At 45.3% G+C, this 23,380-nt stretch overlaps 1 protein-coding gene across 1 annotated transcript in view; it reads right to left on the bottom strand.

The window, feature by feature from the left end:
- Positions 1-2,953: 2,953 nt before the first annotated feature.
- Positions 2,954-23,380, bottom strand: part of tbcd (tubulin folding cofactor D) — a 33,385-nt gene continuing 12,958 nt past the window's right edge. The window contains exons 14-39 of the mRNA XM_080009693.1: positions 22,803-22,959; positions 18,861-18,918; positions 18,705-18,734; positions 18,298-18,383; positions 17,464-17,544; positions 17,243-17,316; positions 16,996-17,113; positions 16,384-16,444; positions 16,270-16,292; positions 16,113-16,144; positions 15,934-15,996; positions 15,770-15,846; positions 15,545-15,626; positions 14,911-15,029; positions 14,714-14,805; positions 12,056-12,196; positions 11,185-11,268; positions 10,325-10,483; positions 8,903-9,041; positions 5,629-5,750; positions 5,415-5,492; positions 5,202-5,291; positions 4,966-5,053; positions 4,455-4,564; positions 3,792-3,876; positions 2,954-3,171 (exon numbers count right to left, since the gene is read on the bottom strand). Coding sequence (XP_079865819.1) covers positions 3,157-3,171; positions 3,792-3,876; positions 4,455-4,564; positions 4,966-5,053; positions 5,202-5,291; positions 5,415-5,492; positions 5,629-5,750; positions 8,903-9,041; positions 10,325-10,483; positions 11,185-11,268; positions 12,056-12,196; positions 14,714-14,805; positions 14,911-15,029; positions 15,545-15,626; positions 15,770-15,846; positions 15,934-15,996; positions 16,113-16,144; positions 16,270-16,292; positions 16,384-16,444; positions 16,996-17,113; positions 17,243-17,316; positions 17,464-17,544; positions 18,298-18,383; positions 18,705-18,734; positions 18,861-18,918; positions 22,803-22,959 — 2,264 coding nt within the window. The 3' untranslated portion in view covers positions 2,954-3,156. The remainder of the gene's footprint in view (positions 3,172-3,791; positions 3,877-4,454; positions 4,565-4,965; positions 5,054-5,201; positions 5,292-5,414; positions 5,493-5,628; positions 5,751-8,902; positions 9,042-10,324; positions 10,484-11,184; positions 11,269-12,055; positions 12,197-14,713; positions 14,806-14,910; positions 15,030-15,544; positions 15,627-15,769; positions 15,847-15,933; positions 15,997-16,112; positions 16,145-16,269; positions 16,293-16,383; positions 16,445-16,995; positions 17,114-17,242; positions 17,317-17,463; positions 17,545-18,297; positions 18,384-18,704; positions 18,735-18,860; positions 18,919-22,802; positions 22,960-23,380) is intronic.

The following is a 23,380-nucleotide window of genomic DNA, read 5'->3' on the forward strand; positions in this document are numbered from 1 at the left end:
TCACTATATACTTACATATATTTTGCCGGTGTCTGATTCTCAGTGCTCTTACCATACTTTTTCGAACAGCTCATCTTATTAAAATCCAGAGACTAAAACTAAGTAAAAAATATATAAAAAAACTGATAAACACAGAGCCAGGTCCATTCAATTCAACCTCAGAAGTAGGTCACCAAATGGTTAAAAATCCATCCTGGAGTGCGGCGCAGATTTTTACAAAGTCAGTGTCGTGGTAAACTGCACTAATTGCCACCCCGCGGAAAAAAAAATAAAAACATCTACTCCATTAAATTTTTGGTCAATTAGAGCCCGAAATGCCCTTACAAACGTGAGTAATGAGACAGACTTTTGTGTTTTCTCCCGCTCCAGGTGCGGGGGTGGGTTTTGGGCTGCGGAGGAAGTCGCAGCGGGAGAAACACGTGGGAACGATCAGGACGGACAGCAGCTCCGGGCTTTTCTGCCTAATTTCATCGGCACATGCACGGTTAAACCCGACGCCTCGCCTCGGGTTTTTAACACAAAACAAAAGGGGGATTTTTCGCCGTCTCTGGACTGTTGTCGGTGCAGTTTGGAAACATACGCTGAAAACACGCGTGACCTGAACAGAGAAGTTTGGGGCGGAAGCCAAAAAGTGAAGATGTTGCTGAAAGACAAGTTCTAACAGCGTCGTTAAGTCACAAAGTAACCTTGGAGCTATAGTTGGAAACCGCTGCTGATTATTTTTTATTTGTGCCTCCTTATTTCATGCAGCCTGCATACTAAAACGATTAAATAACTTCCGGCAATACACGTGGGAGGCTTGTATTTAAAAGGAAATAGCCCACAATCTGCTCTCGTGCTCTGTAGCTATCAGAGGCTTCAGCTGAATGCCTTTCGAGACCTTTTCAAGTCGAGATTTCTTTGGACAAAAATCGTCTCAGAGGAACGACTATTTATTTTACTCATAAGACATTTTCCTGAATCTTGGGGATTAATAAAGTCTTATCTTGATCTCAAGGACCCGCCCCGCCTTGATTGTGACCGTGACCGCGTGTGAACTTTTGCCCCAAACGGAGCCACCCAAATCGCATTAGGCCCCGCTCTCTCGCTCGTTATTTCCATGAGAGCGAGCCGTTATCGATGTATCTGTCGATGATCTCATCCTCCGGGTTGAAGCGATTATCCACACTGCCGCTGCTGATAGAAATCTGTCCATCGGGGGGAGGGAGGGGGGGATTTTAATGTCCCGGTTTCCTGTAGGAACGTCTTCCACGGCACCGAGGGACCTTCATCCAAATCGAAAGCGTAACTTCTGGAAGTGATACTAAATCGGCCGATTAATAATCCACAAATAATCGATTTCCTTTAATAAAAAGCCGCTCATGCCGCCAACACGCCGACAGTGTGTGTGGACTGTGACCTAAAGAATATGCAGCGCATTTGAGTGAGTAAACCCATTGCCATTAACCCACATCCATTTTCTTTTCCATTCATTCCGATATAATGAACAGATTTGATTTCATCCAAAGCCCATTACTCCATCCCCTCCAGAAATCATTAACCTGCGCAAATCGCCATGGGTACCACTTAAACCCCCTAATGACAAGAACAGTGGAAAGTGCAAGGGGGCCCTGTCCCAATATCGCGCCGAACTGGTGGAGGGGAGCCCAGCGCACCACCGCGCCGCCCCCGCCCCCCCTCCACTCTCCACTAAAAGGCCACTATTGTACATGGGCCATCGCCATGGCTACTGCCGACGAACTGTAAGCCTTTTAGAATTATTAGCATTCCTCTCTTCCCTGAGCACTGTAGCAAAGCTGCTTGCTTTGCCATCAATCCTTCTCGAGAGAAACAAACCATTTCTTTCAATTAGAGAAGCAGGAATTTCCATCTCGCCGGGAATTAATTAAAGTTGAATTATGGGCCGTGGCGGCGGCAATATCGGGCTGCCCCAGACAAACCCCAACACCCACCGTGTGGGGCGAGAGGGGAGCGGGAGCGGGAGAGTTTGGAACCTGCCCAGCGGCTACTGGGCAGGTTGTGAAAACACTCTTGACAATGGACAATGTGATCATTGATAATATCATCGACCGGATATCAATGAGTCCTTCAGTTACAAGGATTACTCAACCTTGTTGCATCCGTACTTGGGACTAAAAACATTATTATGAATGGGAAGGCCTCCTTGGGATGCCAAGAGTGAAAAAGTTAAGTAGATATCAACCTCACTTGATTATAAAAAAAAAAAAAAAAAAAAAGTTTTTTGATAAAGTGTGCGGAATCTATACAAGGCTCCTAACTTGAAAAAATAAAAAAAAAAGCAAAACTCTGAATATATTTTAGTCTCCATGGGAAAAAGGGATTGCACTCATGATTAATCACATTACAGAAAATGTAATGCGATACGGCTAAAATGACATGTCCACGGGGGGGGTCGTGCGACGTATGGTTAACAAGCCCCCACCACACCCCCACCCCCGCCACCCAAATCCCAAATAATGCAACAACCACATCTTTGTTATGCCGGGGCGGGCGGGGAGCCGGCAGAAACAATGTGGCTCCTATTGGCGCCTGATGAGAACGCCTCGTCCGGGCCCTGAGCTCCGTTCCACCAGGATGGCTCCGCCGCCGGCCCCTGGGATTCATCCGCTGATGGAAGAAATGGAGAAAAAAACAAAAAAACAACAAAAAAAAAAAACACCAGGGCTTCTGGTGACGTTGTGCAGGTCATGCCAAAACCAGCCGAATCGGCAACTTTTTCCAACCTAGTTAGGATGTCGTTTTGAGTTTCATCTTACTGGCTACGTTTGAAGCTCCCGAGAGATGAGAACCACGCGTCGCTTTCTTGCTCGGGGAAGCGTTGTAATATGTCACTTGTTAAGAAACTCTGCATGTGTCGACAGCTTTCTTCATTTATTAGCTTGCGATACTAATCGCTGATTAAGAAAAAAACCCAAAACTGTGTTTTCATCCCTTTATTGTCAGATCACGAAATATATTGGAATCGACACTGTCTCAATCCGCAACGCTGATGAAACACATCTTTGTAACAGTAGTGGGATATATGCCAGAAAAGAAAATAGCTTGGGTAGTGATGTGTTCATTCCTGGTAAACGAAGATAATGAAGAAAGACTTTTGAGGCTTCTAACCCACTGGGTCCAACAGGTGCAGCCTGCTTACGGGGCAGGACTCTGTAAAAGGAAACAGGCAGAGCACGGTTTGAGTCGATCACGCCACAGGAATCCGGAGCGCTTCCCCCAAGGAGAATGACGTTCCAAAAACCATGAAATGAACATCAAGCCACATAAGCATCAGAGTCATAACATGGAATATGAGAAAATGAATATGAGAACACCTGCTAAGCACACCGAGGCTAAGGTTAGAACCAGTAGGAACACGTTTTCTGAATCACCGCAATCAAAGCTAATTTGACATCACGTCACATGTCAAGACACGGGATATTCTGATGGATTGAGAACCCCGTGTAGAGGAATCCCAACTGTGGCTCGTCACATTGAACGCTAAAGTCAATTTAATTATCGAGGAGAGCAAAAACAAAACTTTGGACTGATTGGAAGTATTATTTCAGTAACATCAGCATATGTATATGAACCACTCATATACTTTTATACTTAAAGCTTAGGCCTAAAACAAACAGTTGAAAATATAAATGCCCTTTAGCGCCAAGCCCTGGGTGCGACATTCGACTAAAGTGTCCAGTTTTCGAGATCCAAAATATTGACGACCTCGTGCGGGTTCGCTGAGCGGATTTTATACGACAAACAGCGATATATATTTCTCAAGCCGTTACCGTGGTGGCCAAGCGGGGCCGGGGCAGCCCCAGCAGGTCGCAGAGCTGGTTCCTGTGCGTCCGAACGGTGGCGATGTCGCTCTCCCTGGAAGACACGCGGCACAAGGTGAGGGGCGGAGCTCGGGGACGAGCAAGAAAATGCCTAGACTTAAGATTCCAGGACTTTCGAGTAGTATTTTCAAGCACTATCTTTTCATTTTCAAAGACGCAAAACAAATACAACCAAATTTTGAACGTGACGCTTATTCATTAAGATAAAATATAATCTTACTCTCATTGTCAATTATTTATTTTAGGATATACAGTATATTATTACTCTGATTGTCATTTACTATTATAAGTGTATTTCTTACCATGCTGGGTCAAATGTACATTTCTCTGGCATCATCTTTGTAGTAAAAGCGATTTTGGATTTTTTTAATTACGTGACGATTTGAATAACAAAACCAGGGTGAATATCACGCCCTTTCAATGACGCCATTTTATTTTATTTTTTTCCAAGTACTTTTCGAGCACTTCGGCACAAAAGGGGGCTCGTTTTCAAGGTATCCCAGCACTTAAAAACTTTCCCAGGACAAAAAAAAACGTCAAGCGCTTTGAAGCACCCGGTGAGAAACCCCCGCTGGGACAACCGATAGCAACAATCGCCTGGAAGGCACCGACCAGTTGGTGTCGCTCAGCAGCGCCATGGCGTCCGGCAGCAGCTCGGCGTCCACCACGTCGTCGTAGGTCAGCAGCATCTCGTACATCTGGCTGGCCGTGGTCTTCCGGATCTACGGGTTATGGCGAGGGGGAAAAAAAAAACAAAAAAAGTTGCACTTCAATGTTTTCATCTGCTTTCAAATATTCACGTTTTGTTTCGCTTATTATTTCCGTGCTTTTATTCTCCTTTGCTTGTATATAATCCTTGCATGAAGCACTTAAGAGCTTGTGTATAAAAACTGACGTAGAAATAAACCCCCCCCCCCTTCGCATAAAACACAGCAGATAATTCATGTTTTGCATTAAAACAAACAATTCAACCTCCTTTACTTCATTACTACGAACCAGCCAAACTGGAAACAGCATTCGACCGGTTCCTCAGCGTTCGACCGCTTTCTCCAAAATAGGAGGGTTCAAACAGCCGAAAAACTGAAACTCGAAACACGGCAGCGCCCCAAGATGGCCGACTCACCACAAACAGCGAGTGTCCGAGCAGCATCAGCAGCTGCGACAGAACCTTCTTCCTTGTGTCTCCCTGGAACTGGATCAGCCCGCAGAACCTGGGACGGATCCGGAGATTCGGAAAGCCTCATGCCTTTGTGTGATTTGTGATGTGTGCGCGCGTGTGTGTGTGTGTGTGTGTGTGTGTGTGTGTGTGTGTGTGTGTGTGTGTGTGTGTGTGTGTGAGAGAGAGAGAGAGAGACTCACACAGCGATGCAGGACGACAGCTTCTGGAAATTCATCGACTTCTTGATCTCCTCTTTGCAAAGGGCCAACACCTCTGGGCAGAACCGGTGACTAGGGAGAGGCGGGTTGAGACCAAAAAATATGAAGGTTTGTATACCTGCATCGTATTGTACATCGTATTGGTTAAAAAAAGAAGAAAATGAAAAAAATTGAATACAAGGAGGTCGTGCTCACTTTTCTTGACTGGTGAAGATCTCAAAGCAGTTCGTGGCGAGCATCTGATCGAGCATCTTGAGTAGAGGAATGGACACCCTGCCGAGAGGCCGGAGACGTCTTAGCAACTATATCTCAAGTGGAATCATTAACCGTCTCAAACAATGTGCATCGACGAAATAAATAAATAAACAAACAAACAAACAAATACAAATAAATAAATCAGGGTGTGTACCGGTCGTTGCGGAGGTTGTTTTTGAAGACGCTCAGTAGCGTTTCGCCAAACTGGGCCAGAGCGTCGCTGTCCTGCTGGATCCCTTTCATATACTGAAACAGGGACTGGGACGAAAAACGCACCTGGAAGAAAGCAATACATGAGTTTAAGTATTATATACTTAATAAATACCAAGACGTTTATACACTCAGGGGCGTCCGATTCACAAACACCGGCGCTGATCGCCACACGCGGTTGGAGTGACGCTATTACCGTCTGCAGAGAGCCGGTGCAACTGAAGCGCATGTATAAGGGGTGTCAGGCCCAGACTTTCCAGCGATCTGTAAATAATATTTTGACATTATTATTATTATCATAATTATTATTACTGTCACGGAATCTGCAGGTAGCGGAATGCGCGGCAGTCTGTGGTTTTCAAAACGCACTCCAAAAGCAACTTGAAACTGTGAATAACTGATTGTACATAAAAGGGGTTACAAACATTGACAAAACCGGTTCTATAATTCCCATTCAACTCACAACATATCGAAAAAAAAAAAAGAAAGTTATAGGGAATAGCGCCCTTTCGTGTGCAGCGGACCCGAAATTTGTAGAGCAAAATATATAAAATCAACTGTCATAATTTCCACATTGTAACATTAAGATTCAGTGACTACAATTCCCGAAATAAAAATTGAAATATACCCATTTCATTTATGCAGTAAATGAACTGTGTGGGAAGTGTACGTTTAATTATAGATTTATTCATACTATTTAAATTTTTTATAGTCACTGCACATAACCCTAAAAATATTAAGTAAAACCCAGGGTCCTGCCTCCACTGCCCCCCACCCGGTTACGCGGAGACCCCCAACTGGGTCTCCGTAACCGGGGTCTCCTCGCACCCACCCGGCCCCCACCGGACAATTTTCCATTATAGCCCCTCCAAGGATTTTCCTTCCTCCTTTTACATTTTCATTGCACACTTTAAATAAAAACAGCGACCGTCCAACAATTATTATAAGTTTTAGATGTATTTAGGTTAAAAAAAAAAATTGTTAAACTTTATCGTCCCAGGTGAGTTGAAAGGTTATGGGCGTGTTTGCGCTGTCATATAATTAGCGCGACATCTTTTGTAAACCCGACGCTAAGACGGCGCAGACAGCGGGTTCAATTGATTCATGGTGCGATCGGCAGCTGCAACCCATTTCTTTGTGAATCCGTCCCTCAGTGTGCACTTCATTAGGTACACCTGTACGATCCAGTGTAATCCAAGACACCGATTCCGCCATGAATTCTACTTTTATGAAGTTTATAATGTTCAGTTTTTGTTGACATAGAGTAGGAAATGTGTCAATTCAATGATATGTTCATGACTGGGGTCATAGTTAAATGTGGTGTTGTACCGAACAACATCATATTGAGGTGGTGTTTTTATCCTCCCTATTGATATACGCGAGGGGGACAGAATATTAGAAACGCCTCTGAATATAATGCAGTTCAGTATAACACCACCACCAACTATGACCTTGATACTAAAACTTATAATTCATTTAAAACCTCTTCTACGACGGCGTGGAACACTATAAACAACATAAAGTAAAATGTATGGCTGAGCTGGTGCGTTGGACTACATTGGCTTGTACAGGTGTACCTAATAAAGCACACACTGAGTGGAAATGCATGAGGTTTTATGCATCAAAGAATACGCATCAAAAAAAAAACCCCACACAAAAACAACACACACTTGGATAACTGCTGGAAACATGGTCATAAAAAGAAACACAGAAGCAGTGCGCCAGTGCGTCTGCGTGGTATTCAATGCGTCTCGAAATGAGGCGCTGACTACGCGGCGAAGTGCGATCCACCGCCGAAAAGCAATCCCGAGAGACGTATCAGCCGCTGCTTCGGTGCCGGTACCGGCTACTATTCCCCGGCGTTGAGACTTGGGATTAAAAAAACAAACAAAAAAAAAAAAAAAAACCCAAAAAAGGGCCTTTTATAACAATCGACGGCGGGGAAATAAGGACAACGGGAGTCGACGCGGAGCTCCATCCATCTGGCTTTTCTGCAACTATATGGATACGTGTGAGAACGGTTCATCCAGCCCGGGGTTGGAGGCCGCCTTGGCTCCATTTTTACCCCGCGCGGCCCCGTCCAAACATATCAGTCTTTTGGGTCTCCGAGGATGAGAAACAGTGGAAGGGAACGGGCGAGGAGGAGGAGGAGGAGGAGGAGGAGGAGGAGGAGGGGGTGGAAGGAGTTCAACTCCAATAACTTTATTTTCCCTTTATTAATATCCACAAATTCTGACGGTTTAAAAATAGCCGCAAACGTTCGTGCGAGAGGCGTAGAAGGATTAACTCCCGATGGGGGAGTTCTGGTTTGAGGCCTGGAGGCCCCGGCCCGGCGGCGTGACGGGTGGGTGAGGGGTTCGGGAGGCGGCAGACGTGCTTCTCCTCAAGACGCTGCCGCGCATCGCTTGTGACGGGAAACCTTTGGACTCATTAGTCCTTGGCGGGCCTTATCGCCACGGCCTATGGGATGTTGCCGGGCACAGGGTTCAACAAAGACAAAAACAGAAAGAAAAGAAAAAAAAAAAAAAAAAAGGCTCGAGGAACGCTGCGAGTCTTCCGTGAAAACCTACAACTTTTTTTTTTTTGTTTTGTTTGGTTTTTTTTTAGGGAGTCAACAGGGGTTGGAACACACTGAAGGGAAAAGCTCTAGCTCCCCCTGGTGGCCCGCACTGAATAGGTCACGCTCAAGAGACATCTGCGAGAGCTGCACGACTGCCACTGCGGAGACACACAACAAAAACTGAACGGTACATGATGCCGAACGGGTGAGACACTGGCCACAAAGTCCTGAAAAGTGGGAGAAACTAAATTTAAAATAAGGCAAATCTTGTAGAGTTCCCGAAAAAAGAAAAATACAATTAATCTAGTATAAACAATGAATGCCACGACCTGGCTTCTGTGCACTGGGTCCGACCTATCCAACAACACAAAGAGTGAGGCTACGTTCTGGTTATGCCACAAATCCACTAAAACTGACATTTCTCCACAGAATGCTATCATTTCGACTGCACATTGAACACATACTTATTCAACATGCCCCTGTACAGGTATTATTTCACATTAGTTTATTGCATCGCCCTCCGCGCCACAGATCGCCCTCGGGTGCGAGCGGTAAAGCCTCCGAAGTGAACGTGGCGGGAGTGAAACTGTCGGCCGTCGGGAAAAAACGGCTGAAACCCGTCGATGGCACGGAACCGGATCTTATTTACGCGACCTACCGTGGACTCTGTGAGTCCTCCCACAGACACGGTGAGGCCTAGCAGGGTGGGGTACTGGTACTGAGGCAGCCCCAGCAGCTGGGTGATGTAAGGGAAGGCTTGGGACGGGGCGTTCCAGTTCAGACTTGCTGATGTCTCACTGAAAGGACAAAAAAAAAAAATAATAAATAATAATAATAATAATAATAATTGAAAAAAGATCTGAGACAAAGCCTTCAGCGATTGAGTCAACGCATAATCCAGCCCTGAGGCTTTCAATTCGATTCAATTTCCATGAACTTAATTTTTTCCTGAGGAACTCGTCTGTGGAGATGAGTAAGAGATTAAGATTTCTTTGAAAAAACGTAGATCAACACAAGTGGAAAAAATAAAATAAAAACTGTTAACAAACTAGATTTCTACTCATCTGTACTTTTTGTGGGTAAAAAACACTTCTTATTTAATGTTATGTACTAATTTAATGTTCAGCTTTAGTATTCTAGTCATCAATACACTGTAAGTTTAGTGGAAGTATACTTAGTACAGTATATTGTATAAAAGCATGTAATCTTGGTCATCAAAAGTAACCTGAGATACATTAATATATATACTTATATATAAATTTAAATATATATACTGTAGCACATCTTAAGTACTACTTAAGTACTTTCAATTCAACACAAATTTAGTATACCAACTGTGAAGATATAAAAAGTATACTGAATATACTCAGTATTTCTTTCAAATAACACATTTAAGTATACTTTATGTTTCACTTGGGAACACAACATCACAACAGCAACACAAGTAAATAAGTAAAGGTACGGTCGCGCCGCCGGCGACAGGGCTGCAGCGTGAACGAGTCGCTCTCGGGCGTGTCGGCTCAAAATTCACTGGCTGTTGCGGGTGCGCCAAACATTTCAAACCTCTCTTCTCTCCCTTTCCATATTTACCATACATTATATAGACAGATGGTGCTGTGTGTACTTAAAAAAAAAAATAATAATAATTTAAACGGTGTAGCCGTTGTAGGTGTAGTCGAAAAAAAAAATACTCAACTAGTCTCGCCATCCGTCCCTTAAAATAAAGACTGTTTGCAGGGACGTTTTTCCATTTGAAAACGTAGCCTCATCATGAACAATTAAAGAGCGGTCGGGGCGTCCATTTTTCCAAGGATCGGCGCCATTGAGAACGTAACTTCCCTCCTATTGGCTATCGCTCCGGCACCCGGTGCTGCTTATTTGCATGAAAGTAGAAATCTGCTCGACTTTCCTTGTCGTCCGTGAAGCCGTAGCTCCCCCTGCAGCTGGACGAAGCCGATCTCCGTTTTAAATGCTTTGCAGCGCACGTGCGCCGGCGGTGTGACCGTACCTTAATAAGTAAAGAACATTGACCAGATTTGTCCCCTCGCCCCCCTCCCTCCCTCCCTCCGGAGTGACTCACGGGGGGAACACGGTCAGTAGCTCCTCCCTGTGGGGGACGTGGGGTACTGCGGGGTCTGTGCAGTGCAGGAGGCGCAGGAAGACGGCGCCGGCGTGGGCCCTGTGGCGGTCGATCTTCTCTGCAGCCTGCTGGACCAGGCAGCACATCATACACTTCACCCTGCAAGCAGCAATAATGGAGAAATGGAGAAACAGACCATTATGAAAGAGGCAAGGCGCTGTCTGAATCACCCCATATAAAGGAATCCCCCCAAAAAAAGGCCAAAAAATAAGTCCAAAAGGCGGCTATTCGACATTACTAGCTTGTTGGTCGGCTGTTTCCTGACAGACGGTCTGTAGCTGTAGGTCAGTTAACAGTAAACATAACAGGATTTAGAACAGGGGTCTCAAACTGCATAACCCGGGGGCCAAATCTGGCCCGCAAGAAAAATGTAATGCGGCCTGCAACATGTTTTAATAAAACCAGCTCACAAATGAATTAAAGAAAATCCTAATGCCTAATTAATACCTGCAATTTTACTTAATATTTTCAAAATATACATTTTAAAAAGGTAAAAAATAAGACATGTAATATATATATATATATATATATATATATATATATATATATATATATATATATATATATATATATGTGTGTGTGTGTGTGTGTGTGTGTGTGTGGTAAGGTGTGGTTTTGATTTAATATTTTGAGGCAGATCAAAAAAGCATGGTGTAAGAAAAAAAGAAAAGAAAAACATGCGGGACGGGTTTTTTGTTTTTTTCCATTGATTTTCTACAAACTAGGAGAAGACAACCTGGCCCGTGGCCCCGCCCCCAGGACATTTGAGTTTGAGACTCCTGGTTTGAGGTGTGACTCACAGGTCGGGAGAAAGGAGCTCGGGGGCACCGCGGACCACCAGCAGAGTCACGTCCATCAGGCTGCTCATCGCCGCCTCTCTCACCCTGAGGAAAAGGACAATCAGTGGATTTGTTGTTGTTGAGCCGCTCTTCGCAGGGCTGAGTCCCCGGCAACTGATTCGCCATCATGTCAATGTGCACATGAGTGACTTCAATTCACAAGAATGTTCAAACACGGCGACAGGCACCTGCATGCTGCCACCCTCACTTCTCCCCCCCATCGCCGATTTAAAGTTAAACCAGTCCCAAAAGGCTGCGGGGCACAATTTGCTTGTGCAAAATATTCATCCGGCCTTTCTAAAACGGGCACACCCAAAAATAAGTGTCAACAGTTGAGCAATATCGTCGTCCAGAACAGGTGGAAACAGGTGGAAACAGGTGGAAACAGGTGGAAACAGGTGCACGGACAACCTGTCACGGAATGAGTCGCTGCGTGGATTCAGGGTAAAAGGAAAAAAGGTAGTTCAAGGGGAAAAATAAACAGTCACATGATTAAATAGCGTGGGGGGACGGAGCGAGAAGGAAAAAAAACAAAACAAATAAAAAACAAAACAGGCTGCCCATCCCTCGCACTGGCAGTACAGGCGACAAGCCGGACAGCATTCCTGCGAGTCGGTTTGCATGGCTCGGGGGCCGCCGAGGAGACGAGCATGGCGCGATGCTCGTGTCCCCGGGTGCGGGACGCGACGCCAAAGAGGACTCCTGCAGTGGAGCATTCCTTATCCCCTGAGGCAGGTTAAACGTCCGGGGTGAGGGCCGTGCGTTGCTCGACCGCGCCCTAATGTTTAAACGAGGGGGGGGGGGGGCCCGCCGACGCCCGCAGCCCACTCACCAGGCCCCGACGTCGCCGCGTCTGTCCGTGGTGTAGTCGCCCATGCTGTCCAGCAGGGACTTGTAGACCTCGCCCACGTTCTGCGAGCACAGCGTAGAGTCCTGGGAACCCTGGACGGAAACGCCGGCCTCCACACAGACTCTGGAAGGGAGGGAGGGAGCCAAAAAAAAAATACATATGTAAACAAAGATTTGCCTGCTTATATGCACTCTATTACTCTGATTCATGGCAATAATCAGATTATGGCAGTAAATAGTAGATTCTGCTGTTTTTGTAATTTACTGATCTGGTCGAGTTGTGACATCATAATATTGTAATAGTTAAATGTTGTCTTTACGGCTGCAATTCAGCAAAGTAATGCAGTTTTCTCAACTATGCAGACTGTTCGAGTCAACACCTCTACCTGCTTGGTCATAATATTCAGATTGAAAATCATTGTTTTTACTATTACTAACATTTCTTGTTTGTCAGTATCTTAAAGCACTGTCAGTCATCCCCCCAAAAAATAGTCAAATCATCTATTTCGAGGTATTTGTCAAAAAAATATTGTGATATCTGATTTTGTCAATATCACCCACCCCTTAGAGTATACTTATAGGTATATATTTCGACATGCGCTTGTGGTGCGGGGGTGGTGTGGTTTGAGCAACCACACCTGTCCTGGGTCTAGGTGCTTGGGGCCAGGATCAGTGTGGCTGTATGCCTGGCGCTCGATGAGGTAAATTGTCGGGACAGTGGGGAGGCATGTCCCTCCCCGTCGCTATGGGACTTCATTTAGTAAAATAACTGGACGTTTTTGTGTAAATACTTTACTTGTAAAAAATAAATCCTGCACTTCTGGAGCGGAGAGACCGCATTTGCGCCATTATATTACGTTCCATGCGTGCGCATGCGTGGGCACCGGCGAATTTGCAACTACGGTATGGATTTTGACTATATCGTGCTGGTCGGTTGAGCGTGGCGATGCATCGATTTATCACACGGAACACCAGATGGGAACGGCGGGAATAAGGGGGAGGTACGACTGCAAAATGAAACAAGCACGACGATATGTTGCTTCTCTGGTGATATAAAATGTAAACAGAAAAACGTAAACTCTTAAACAATTTTGCGTCTTTTGTTATATATAATAATTTATACAAGTAATAACCTGGAGCGGCATCTTAATCACCAGACCAACTGTGCCACGCGAGACCACCATGTCCAAATCCCCCATGCAATTAATAAATAGAAAAGAATATATATTTTATATCAATCCACGGTTTTTATTTAAGCCATTCAAGTGCGATATTCCAGAGAAAACAGCATCTACCGGCTCCGTCATCCCAGCACAAGACAAAGCCGTGGCAGACTTGCACAGTAGAGTCGGCTGCTCGCTTCCGTCGTGGAATTTATTCATACGTTTTGTTTTTTACAGAGTTTGGTTTTTTTGATTACTTGCGGACATTTATTTTGTTGATAGATTTTTTTTTATTTAAAACAAGTGCACTGCAAACAGCAGATCTACTTGAGCCAACACAGGCAATGCAGACAATGACATTTGTGTTGAATAAATATTAATTTAAGTTTGGCAATTTTGTGTCTTATTTGTTATTATTAAGATATCAGCCGGCCTTGCTCTCCAAATATCGGCCTCAGCCATTGAAAAACCCTGTATCGGTCGACCACTAGTTTTAATTTCCCCCTTTTTTTTTTTGAAGATTTGTGCTGGTCTGTGAAACGGACAGAGTAGTTCCCAGCGGTGCTTGTTATTCTCCAGCCGTGGGTGGAGTTACTCAGATGGACGGTCGGTTCTAATTCTGCTGAGGCACCAAGTCACGAAGGAGGGGATTGCAAATCTGAACGGCTTGTTTCACCACATGTTTTCTGAAATAGACAGCTCACAAAAAAGTCCATGAGATCCAAATGTATGTGCACAAGCACTGAAAAAGGGAGTTATTTCACAATAGGTCCCTTTTAAGTTTGTTGTGGGACACAACGGTGCTCGTTACAAAATCTTTGAAGATTGATGTTTGGCGCGTTACGCAATCGTCTCTACTGAGAAATGTGCTACAGATGTAACAGACTGTGAACAAGGCTCATTCAAACATCCCTCCATGCTCCGCCTGACGTTTCGGCAATTTCACAATATTCCAAGCTATTGCATGAGCAGGGACAAAAGACGGGATGCAACATGAGGTTTATGAAAGGCGTCACAGACAGACAGACAGACAGACAGACAGACAGACAGACAGACAGACAGACAGACAGACAGACAGACAGACAGACAGACAGACAGACAGACAGACAGACAGACAGACAGACAGACAGATAGATAGATAGATAGATAGACAGATAGACAGATAGACAGATAGATAGACAGACAGATAGATAGATAGAGACAGCTAGATAGACAGAGATAGAGAGATAAAAAGACAGACAGACAGACAGGGAGATAGAGAGATAGAGAGACAGACAGAGAAAAATAGAGAGAGAGAGAGAGATAGAGCGATAAAGAGAGATTGATAGATAGAGAGCTAGAGAGCTAGACAGACAGACAGTGCGATAGAGCGATAGAGAGATATAGGGACAGACAGACAGACAGACAGCCAGACAGACAGACTCAGTAGATAGATAGATACAGTAGATAGATGGATAAACAGACAGACAGACACTCACTGAGCGATGGCTCTGAGCGCATCTCTTCTGGCCTCGGTGAAGTTCACCTGGTTCAGGGTGGCAACGCACATCTGTCTGAGGTTGTCCAGGATCTGGCGGAAACACACACCGAGGACACGGCATGAAACCACTAAAGCTGAGGCAGTGGGGCGTGTGCACCTGTTTAGATACGACACGGAAACAAGCGGTTGCCGAACCTGCTGGAGTTTGTTCTGTGTCATGAATTTGGGAAGACATCCCAGAGCGAGGGCAGCGCTGCAGCGGGTCAGAACCTCCGGACTCCGCAGCCAAGACAGGTACTGGGACACTAGGAGCTCTGAAGCATGCACGCACGCACGCACGCACGCACGCACGCACACCCGCACGCGCACACGCACACGCACACGCACACACACACACACACACACACACACACACACACACACACACACACAGGTTGTTTTAAAACGAATGAAAATAGTATAAATGGAAACATATAATAATAATAACTTGGTGAAATTGAAAGTGTGCTGGCTCTGTGCGTTTTGGTCCTATTTTTGAATCATAGGAAATCTATGGGGCCAGATGTTGGCACAAAAAGTGCAACATTTTCGGGGGGTTTTAGCACACCTGTCGAGATCAAGCCAACGCGTGTGTTGAGTTTCATGTATTTTAGGCGTATGTGGCTCGAATAGCACGGCGAATATTGGCTATAAAAATAATATGCTTGAAAATAATAGCCGTGTGTCACCGCCAGCACACATAATAATAATAATAATTAACATTAACAACTAATAAACAAACACAGAATGAAAACATAAAGCGCTGGCCATTCCAGTATTTCCTGCTCACCCTGTATTTGGGGGTCCGGCTGACCGGGCCGTGCCTGGTAGAACTCCTCACACAATGCAGCCAAAGCACAAACCGCCGCGTCCTGCAACAACAAGTGGACCATTGTGTCGCAGTCAAAACAACAATTTCACCTCGTGTTCGTCCCCAGAGCGAGGGGACAAAGTACAACACGGAAGAACAGGTGCGAACAGGCTTGTAACGGAATATGCATGTTGTCGGCGTTACCCTGATGCTATCTCGAATTCGACTGGTCATGAGGTGAAGACTCTTCAGGGTGTCGTCGATGAGCCACTGCCAGCCGGCTGGAAAACAGAAGCAGAGAGGAGCGACAGGTCAGCAAGACAAAAACCCTGAGGATGGAAAACGCACGACAGGCTGGAGGAACTTACTGATGACAGGGTCACCCTTGAAAGGCATTTTGGAGATGGACATCTTCTCTATAAGAGAACACACTGCGGAAGAGACAAAAATATAGAAATAAAAAAACCCCACTTTGTCTGAAAGGCATTTGGACTTCCATTCCCTTTTCACGATAAAAAAACAAAAAGGGTTTGTTTCCCCGACTCACTTGCAGGCCTCATCAGCTCGCCGGTGAAGCCCCTGGATCAGACAGCAAAACACACCGTCAACTCACAGATACAATCGTAAACATCCAAAAGCGATGGGCTGCTGGTTAGTGTGGGGGAACAGATTAACATAGGTGAAAATGGAGGCGTTCCGATTACCTGTATTGCTTTTTGTCAACAATCTGCGAGGAAATGAAAGAAGGAAGTGTTAAGAGATCGAGGAGGGATGTTTATGGGATTCGACACACTGACTACGAGCTGAGGAGAACTGACCGTCTGGTGGAGGTTCCTTATCACGTCCATGCACTCTGGAGATATGAAGTCCACCACAGGCCTACGGCAAGACGAGAGCAAAGACAAAACTCCCCAAGTCAGCGGCGGATATTCTGACCTCAATAAAACGGAGTAACATAAATAAATCGCCCGGCCTAAATGAAAAGTCAGCCAAATTCGCTGTTGATCACTTTCAAGGGGATTGACATGGGATTAACTCGCTGATTTGAGCTGGCGGTCGTCAGTCAACGGTCATGACTACGGGTGTATTCACGGTGTCTGGTCTCAAACTAGGAAAACAAAAGAAGAATCCTGCGCGACGGGGGAGGTTTGCGATTTAGGGAATTGTTTTTTTGTTTTTTTGCGTGTACGGTTCATGTTTTTATTGAGTACACGTTGAAAAAGCTACTGTATATTTCAAAGTGAATTAAAAGAGAGGGGGACGGGGAGAGTCCTAAGAGTCATCAACACTCTTGACTGGCGAATTAAGCGGCTTAATTAGGCATGAACAACCTTCCGCACGCTGAGCGTCGTGCAGCAGCTTCCCTTGCAGAGTCCTTCCCGCTGCGGAGAAAAACGACCATTTCAGTGAGGGGCAGCTCAAGACTCTACCTGTTTGCGCCGGAGCCCAGTTTGTGCAAGGCGTGGATTATCTCCGCGCACGCCAGGATGGCCCCGTGGCGACTGTGGAGGTCGTTCGCCATGGTGGTTTTTAACAGCTGGGGCAACACTGGGAAAGGGAGACGACACACTCGCATCAACAGCCTGACGCGTCGCGGGCGGATCTCGGCCTTAAAAGCAGAGCCTGCACGCGGCAGAGCTCTCATTGCGGGGAAACAGGTGTGGCGACATTGTTTACCTGCCGTTGCCATATAATCGGGAGCTTGAGGCGTCAGGTTGTGAAGTGATTTGGTGGATAACTCTCGGATGACCCTGGAAAGCCGAGCGAGCGCAACAAGAGCGGATCATTTGAAAGGCTTTATCAATCCGGGAGAACACGAAAAAAATACAATTAAAAGCATTGCAACCATGACTAAATCCAATATCACCACCCTTCTTGTTCCTGCTACAGATCCTTACCCGTCCCAGTGGTTGATCTTCATGGCGACCAGGTGGTCGATCATGGCCTTGGTGTACTCCGGGAAGCTAGCGATGAAGACACTGTGGGGATGAAACAAAAGTCGTATCTGATCAAAATTCGCCCCCCCTTTGTTTTTTTTAACACAATCCTATCAAGTTCTCTCGTCAGTCGGGCCCCGAGGCTAGCAATCTTCCATCCATTTTTCCGATACATTTTTTAAGCTTTGGAATGTCTCGCCGCAACGGAGGTGACACTTCTCTGCAGGGTGCGGCATTGTTTGTTTGCCAAGGGACTTTTAAGTAAAGGGACGCAACCTGTTCCTTTGCAGGGCGCGCGCACTAATAAAAAAGGGGCCGCGTTCGTGCTCGAGTCAAGAAAATGCACACGAACTGTACTGTAACCCCCCCCCCCCCCCGGATCCATTTTCTTTCCCCTGCTCTTTCCGTGGGACCGTCGCAGGTGTCATTTATGGTCTAGACTCGACCCTTTTTCGAGATGAGGGAGAAACTCCGCTAAACCCGAGAACAAGTACGCGGTTGCAACCTGAGGCTGGAACCGAATCAGAGTCTCTACGCCCCCGAGTCACCGCGCTGCCCTAAGCCTTTTTTTTTTTCTAAAATACCTTTTTGAAAAACGCTGCCGTACATTTGTCCGAGCACGTTTCTTCCGATGTTGTTGCGACAAGCCTACTAACGAACCCGCTCCGTATGCGACGAGCAATGACTATTTTTTATTATAGCTCGACGCTTTAAAAGCCGCTGTTTTCCGAGCTTCCGCGGCGGCATCTTTGGCGCCCGTAAAAGCTGCCGCGGAAGCTCGGAGCGGCGTCTTACCTAATGCTCAGATAGCAGTTGTTGATGTTCCCGACGGCAAAGTAATCTGCCGCCGTGAGGATGTCGATGCCGTGAGGGAAGGTGCCCTGCGGGAGAAAGAAGGGGTTGAACTACACTGGCAAGCAGGGAGGTTTCAGCGTGAGCCGCGCGTCAGACCGATGAGATGATGACCTTGAGTGGAGGTTTAAAGATTTTAAAGTTAGAATAACCTCAAACTCATACAAGGTGTCACTACTCATATATTGATTGATGGGGAGGCTTTGACCTCCCGTCACAACGCTATGGCCTACACGGCCTCCACGACGGGGATGGGAAAAAGAGCTCTGTGGCAGCGAATAAACAAATGAAATTAACAGTGTTATGTTACAAAGTCATCGTTTTAAAAAGCAAACACCGAAATCACAAACCTGTCTTCCGACATTCTCCTGGAAAGACGCCTGGGTGAAAAAAATAATAATTACAATTAAAAATAAAATAAAAAAAGAGCAGAAGCAGCGTTGTTAGTGCACGGCTTTGCTCGAACGGAGCTGAAATGTTTCATTTATGTTTGAGTGTTAATTTACCGAGGCCGCTCTTCGACAGTTGAGATTTCGGTCGAACACGGCCGTGATGAGCAGAGCGCTGGAAGAGAGGGCAGCGAAGGGGGGGAAAACACGTTAAAAGGCCCATTGTTCCCGAAAAACACCCAATGGATGGAGTGAGGACGGAATGTTTGCACTGCAAGACAATATAGTGTTTGCTCAAACAAAATAGAATCCTCTATGCCACTTCCTTGTTCCTGCTGAATACAAACATTTAAACGCCAAACTTGTTATTCCCCCAGTGGCCCCTGCTCGCGGTATTATCTTTTCTCTCTGCGGCCGCGTCGCCCTGCGTCGGAAATCGTGGCTGTCGGGAAGGAAACGCATGTAAGCCGGTTATCTCTCAAAGGTAAAAAACAGAATGGAAAGCCACGTGGAGTTTCCTCTTGGAGAAAGTGTGGCTTTGAGGAGTGGTGTTTACTTTGAAACCGACACGGGTGGAGGGAAGGTTCCAGACAGCGCACCTTTAAGTACTACTCTCGCTAAGCAGTGAAAGCCGACGCCGGTCACACCGTGGCCTCGGTGCCTTCCTTCCATTATTTGCCGGCAACATTTTGGGAGGACTGGATGTGAGACCCTCGCGCGTTCAGCGGTAAGAATAAAGCGTCTCACAATGAGCGACGCCCGTTTGCTCAGACCTTAAAAAAGGCCTGGAGCCGGGCACTTTGTCTTCACTAAACAGCCCATGGCCTGGAGGGATGGAAAAACAAAGGAGAATCCTGATTTTCCTCTGGATAGAGCCCCGAAGGACATCCTGAATCCTGTGCGGGGGAACCGCAGCGCGTCTGCCAAACCGTCACGTGTGCGCTCGATGTGTGTGCTCTCATGCGTCGGCCGAGCGAGCTCGTCAGTGAGTTTATCTGTGACAAAAGAAATTTAAAAAAAACAAAAAAAAAAAAAACTCCTCCGAGGAACCGGAGAGACGCCACATCTGCAAAGCCCAGTTAGACTGTCATCGCGGGCCGCGATGAATAAGACGCAGGACTCAGCTTGCCTGAGCCTCCCTGCCAAACGGCGACCGAAACCGACTGCAACAGGCGAAACCTGGCAGCGCTGTAGGCGAGCGTAGGGAGGGAGCTGCCGCGACTACAACGTGCTAATGGCAGTCGTGTGTGGGGTGGGGGCTGGATTTGAACCGACACTGCAGAGCTGGTCGGCACAGTCACAGGCCGCAGGTCCACACACGCAGGGGAGAGCGGCGCGTAAAGGAGCAGATAAACCGTTAATATTTACAAAGAGCCAGTGCGGGGGACTGGGTTACGTAAACCCCAATTTCAGCTGATTTAAAGTGGCTGCCTGATAACTTAAAATTGATATTATTGTTTTTAAGGCTTACTTTGGCTTGTGCTTTCACCAGACAATTTTGTTCAATGAAAAATCTGTTTCCTTGTCAAGTTCTTATATAGTTTGTGTAATTGTGCCTATTATCATCCTTTAACAGTGTTAAACCATTACCTCCGCAACTTAGAAACGTCTCCAGGCAATAATAATAATAATAATAATAATAATAATAATAATAATAATAATAGCTGCAGGCAGCAATACACAGGGTCAAGTTTAGTCATGTTAGGTATGCATTACAGGCTTCAGAGGTTCCAAGGTTCCCAAATCTGTGCTCTGTGGTTATATGCGGGGACGGTTGGAGTGGACCGAGAGACTTTATCCTACTGCAGATTCTTTCTTTCTTTCTTTTCTTCGCTCTCCTTTACCGGGACGGGGACAGCCGGGTCTGGGTTGGGAGGAGGGCGAGTTCGAATTCAATTTGGCGTTTGCTGAAGACCTGCTGCGTCAGCTCCGGGGGGGGGCCTCATCCCTGTTGCGTGAGGCCAAGCTGAGGAAGCACCGGCCTTCCTGCTGTACGATTGGCAGTTTGTGTCACCCATTTGAAGTGACTAGTTTAAAGAGGTTTATGTAGGTAATCGAACTTGCATAATTTCAGTGGTGACTTCTTTCCTTGGATTAAATGTTCAATAAATTACGTTTATATGAAATACGAAAAAGGTTTTTGTATTTCTGTGAGTCATTACCGTATTACAGCGTTGATTTTTTTCCGACACCTTCCTGGATCTTGACCGCATCACTCACTTGCACATTCGAGTGGACTCGACTCGGTCACAAGTTTTTGCCTATTAATCTTTCAACGATCAAATATCAATCCAAGAGATCCACAGACATCTACCAGGTCAGAAGGCACACACACACACACACACACACACACACACACACACACACACACACACACACACACACACACACACACTAATAACTACAGATCAATGGCGTCTACACTGCACATTGGACATGGTGCCAATGTACATTCTGAACCAGAGCCTGCACATTTACAGTACGCAGTATGATGACATCACAAAGCGTCTTACAGTAAATAACATCTCATTCCATTAGTTTTCGAACCATGGCTGAAAATTTGCAGAAATTATTAAAAAACCGACCAAATGTGACCCACATTTGGTGTTTTTTTTTAAAATAATTTCTGCTCCGTATGTGGATCGATTTGGATGAAAGTTGAACCACGAGATGTTTGTGACTTTCCAATTCAAGCAAGACGTAAACCATCTGTGTGAATTCTGCCATTGTTCTGTTTCAGATAGTTTTAGCCCTGTTGTAGATAGTTTGGCGATGGGTTTAGCCAAAAAATTCTGAACAAATAGGAAAGCAATAGAGATGTTAACATCTTCAATAAACAGAAGTATGAGTATATATACATTGTATATTTATGCTGCTGCCTTTCTGGCTGAATATTATTTCTCGCATCTCACACTTAACTTACTTGAAACTATCCAAAGTAAAATAGAGTATGCATTAAAAAATACTTCTAGTTGAAATGTGCCCTTCAAATGATGTTGGAAAATTGTATTTCCCTCTTGAAAGCAATAAAACCTGCAATTATTCTTCCCACTGACTAGCTCCTAATATCGATAACATCTCTTGATGTAATTTGGGGACCTTCACATATCAAAAGTACCCATTCCAAGGGATAATTTGAACAAAATAATAACAACTCGCAGTGAAACACAATGACGCCAATCGAGTCTGGGAACAAGTTTGATGTGTATTGTACGGAGAGGCACCGCGCAGCAAGCTGAGGCTTGTTAACAAAGGCAAATTTTAATGTATAACTAACTGTCTACTACGACAACTCACTCACCACAACATTTGCTGTCGTCAACTTTCAACGTTGACGTCGTCACATGCAGTGAAAACGGTGTTTGCTCAAGTCGTACACCGCACTGAGGCCCCTTGTTCCAAAGTTTTGACTCAAACGCACCTCATGGGTACAACTGCGCAACAATGGGGAGGACTACTAAGCGCAGAAAAACTGGTTTTGAGCATGCTGCTCCCTGGAGATCAGCAACAACAGAAAATGGATAAAAAAAATAATCACCAATAACAAAGAGAGGTAGAAAATGCCCAAAGTACCAATTATAATACTATAATACTATAAAACACAGTTTAACAGTTTCACTGCACTGGTTAAAGTGGGGGAAATGGGGGTAGAAGAGTATACAAGTGCTTTATGAGTCATAGTATTGGTTGTAATAATTATGAGTAACCCCCCACACTCCCATTTCAAGGGGTAATATTTAGCTTTTTTTATGTATTTATTAGTGGTTGGTTCCTCTAAATTAGTTAGCGAACAAGGTTTTTAGGTCATACAATAGATTGCCAGACCCCTTCTGGCACACCAGGTTGGGAACCACTGTCCTAAGCTTGGAAGAAGTGCAACGAAACGTTTTTTGTCTTGCACTCCCTTTGGAAGAGGCCGATTCCTCGCAAATATTAGCGACAGAAAGTCACAGGGAGCACTTTTACAGAACAATGAAAGACAATTCAACCAGAGTCGTGTGAATTTATTGGGAGGACTGTTTGCGTCCAATGTTTACACAGCTAAGTGAGGCAGATTACCTGGCGATCTGGGTGACAAAAGGAGTGAGCTCCGCAGGTTCGTAGGCCCGGGCAAAGGCCCAGCAGACGTAGCAGGCCGCGTCCCGCACGTTGGATCCCACGCTGCACGCGCCCCTCTTCTCATCGTACGTCAGAGCCTTCAGGATGAGGGGCACAACTGCAGATGCAGAGAAGACAATAAGGATAAATTGTTTTGCTGGCACTTTTGAAAAACCCAAAAAAACATACTGGGGTCAAATTGAGTTTTAACCTGTTCACTAGTCAGCAAAAGAAGAAGAAGACTAGTCAGCACACACATTTTGTCTTCACCCCCCCCCCCCCCTAGAGATAATCAATTAAATGTGTTAATAATAATGATTAATTAAAAATTAATAATGTTAATAATAATAATAATAATAATAATAATTATTATTATTATTATTATTATTATTATTATTATTATTATTATCATTATTATTATTATTATTATTACTATTATTAATATATTTAATTGTCTAGATCTCATTCTCATTGGCTGTGTAAATGTGTTCATTAATCAATAATTGTAACGACAAAATAGCTGGAATCACACAATAGAG

This window comes from Zeus faber (genome assembly GCF_960531495.2).
Source record: "Zeus faber genome assembly, chromosome: 11".
NCBI lineage: Eukaryota > Metazoa > Chordata > Actinopteri > Zeiformes > Zeidae > Zeus > Zeus faber.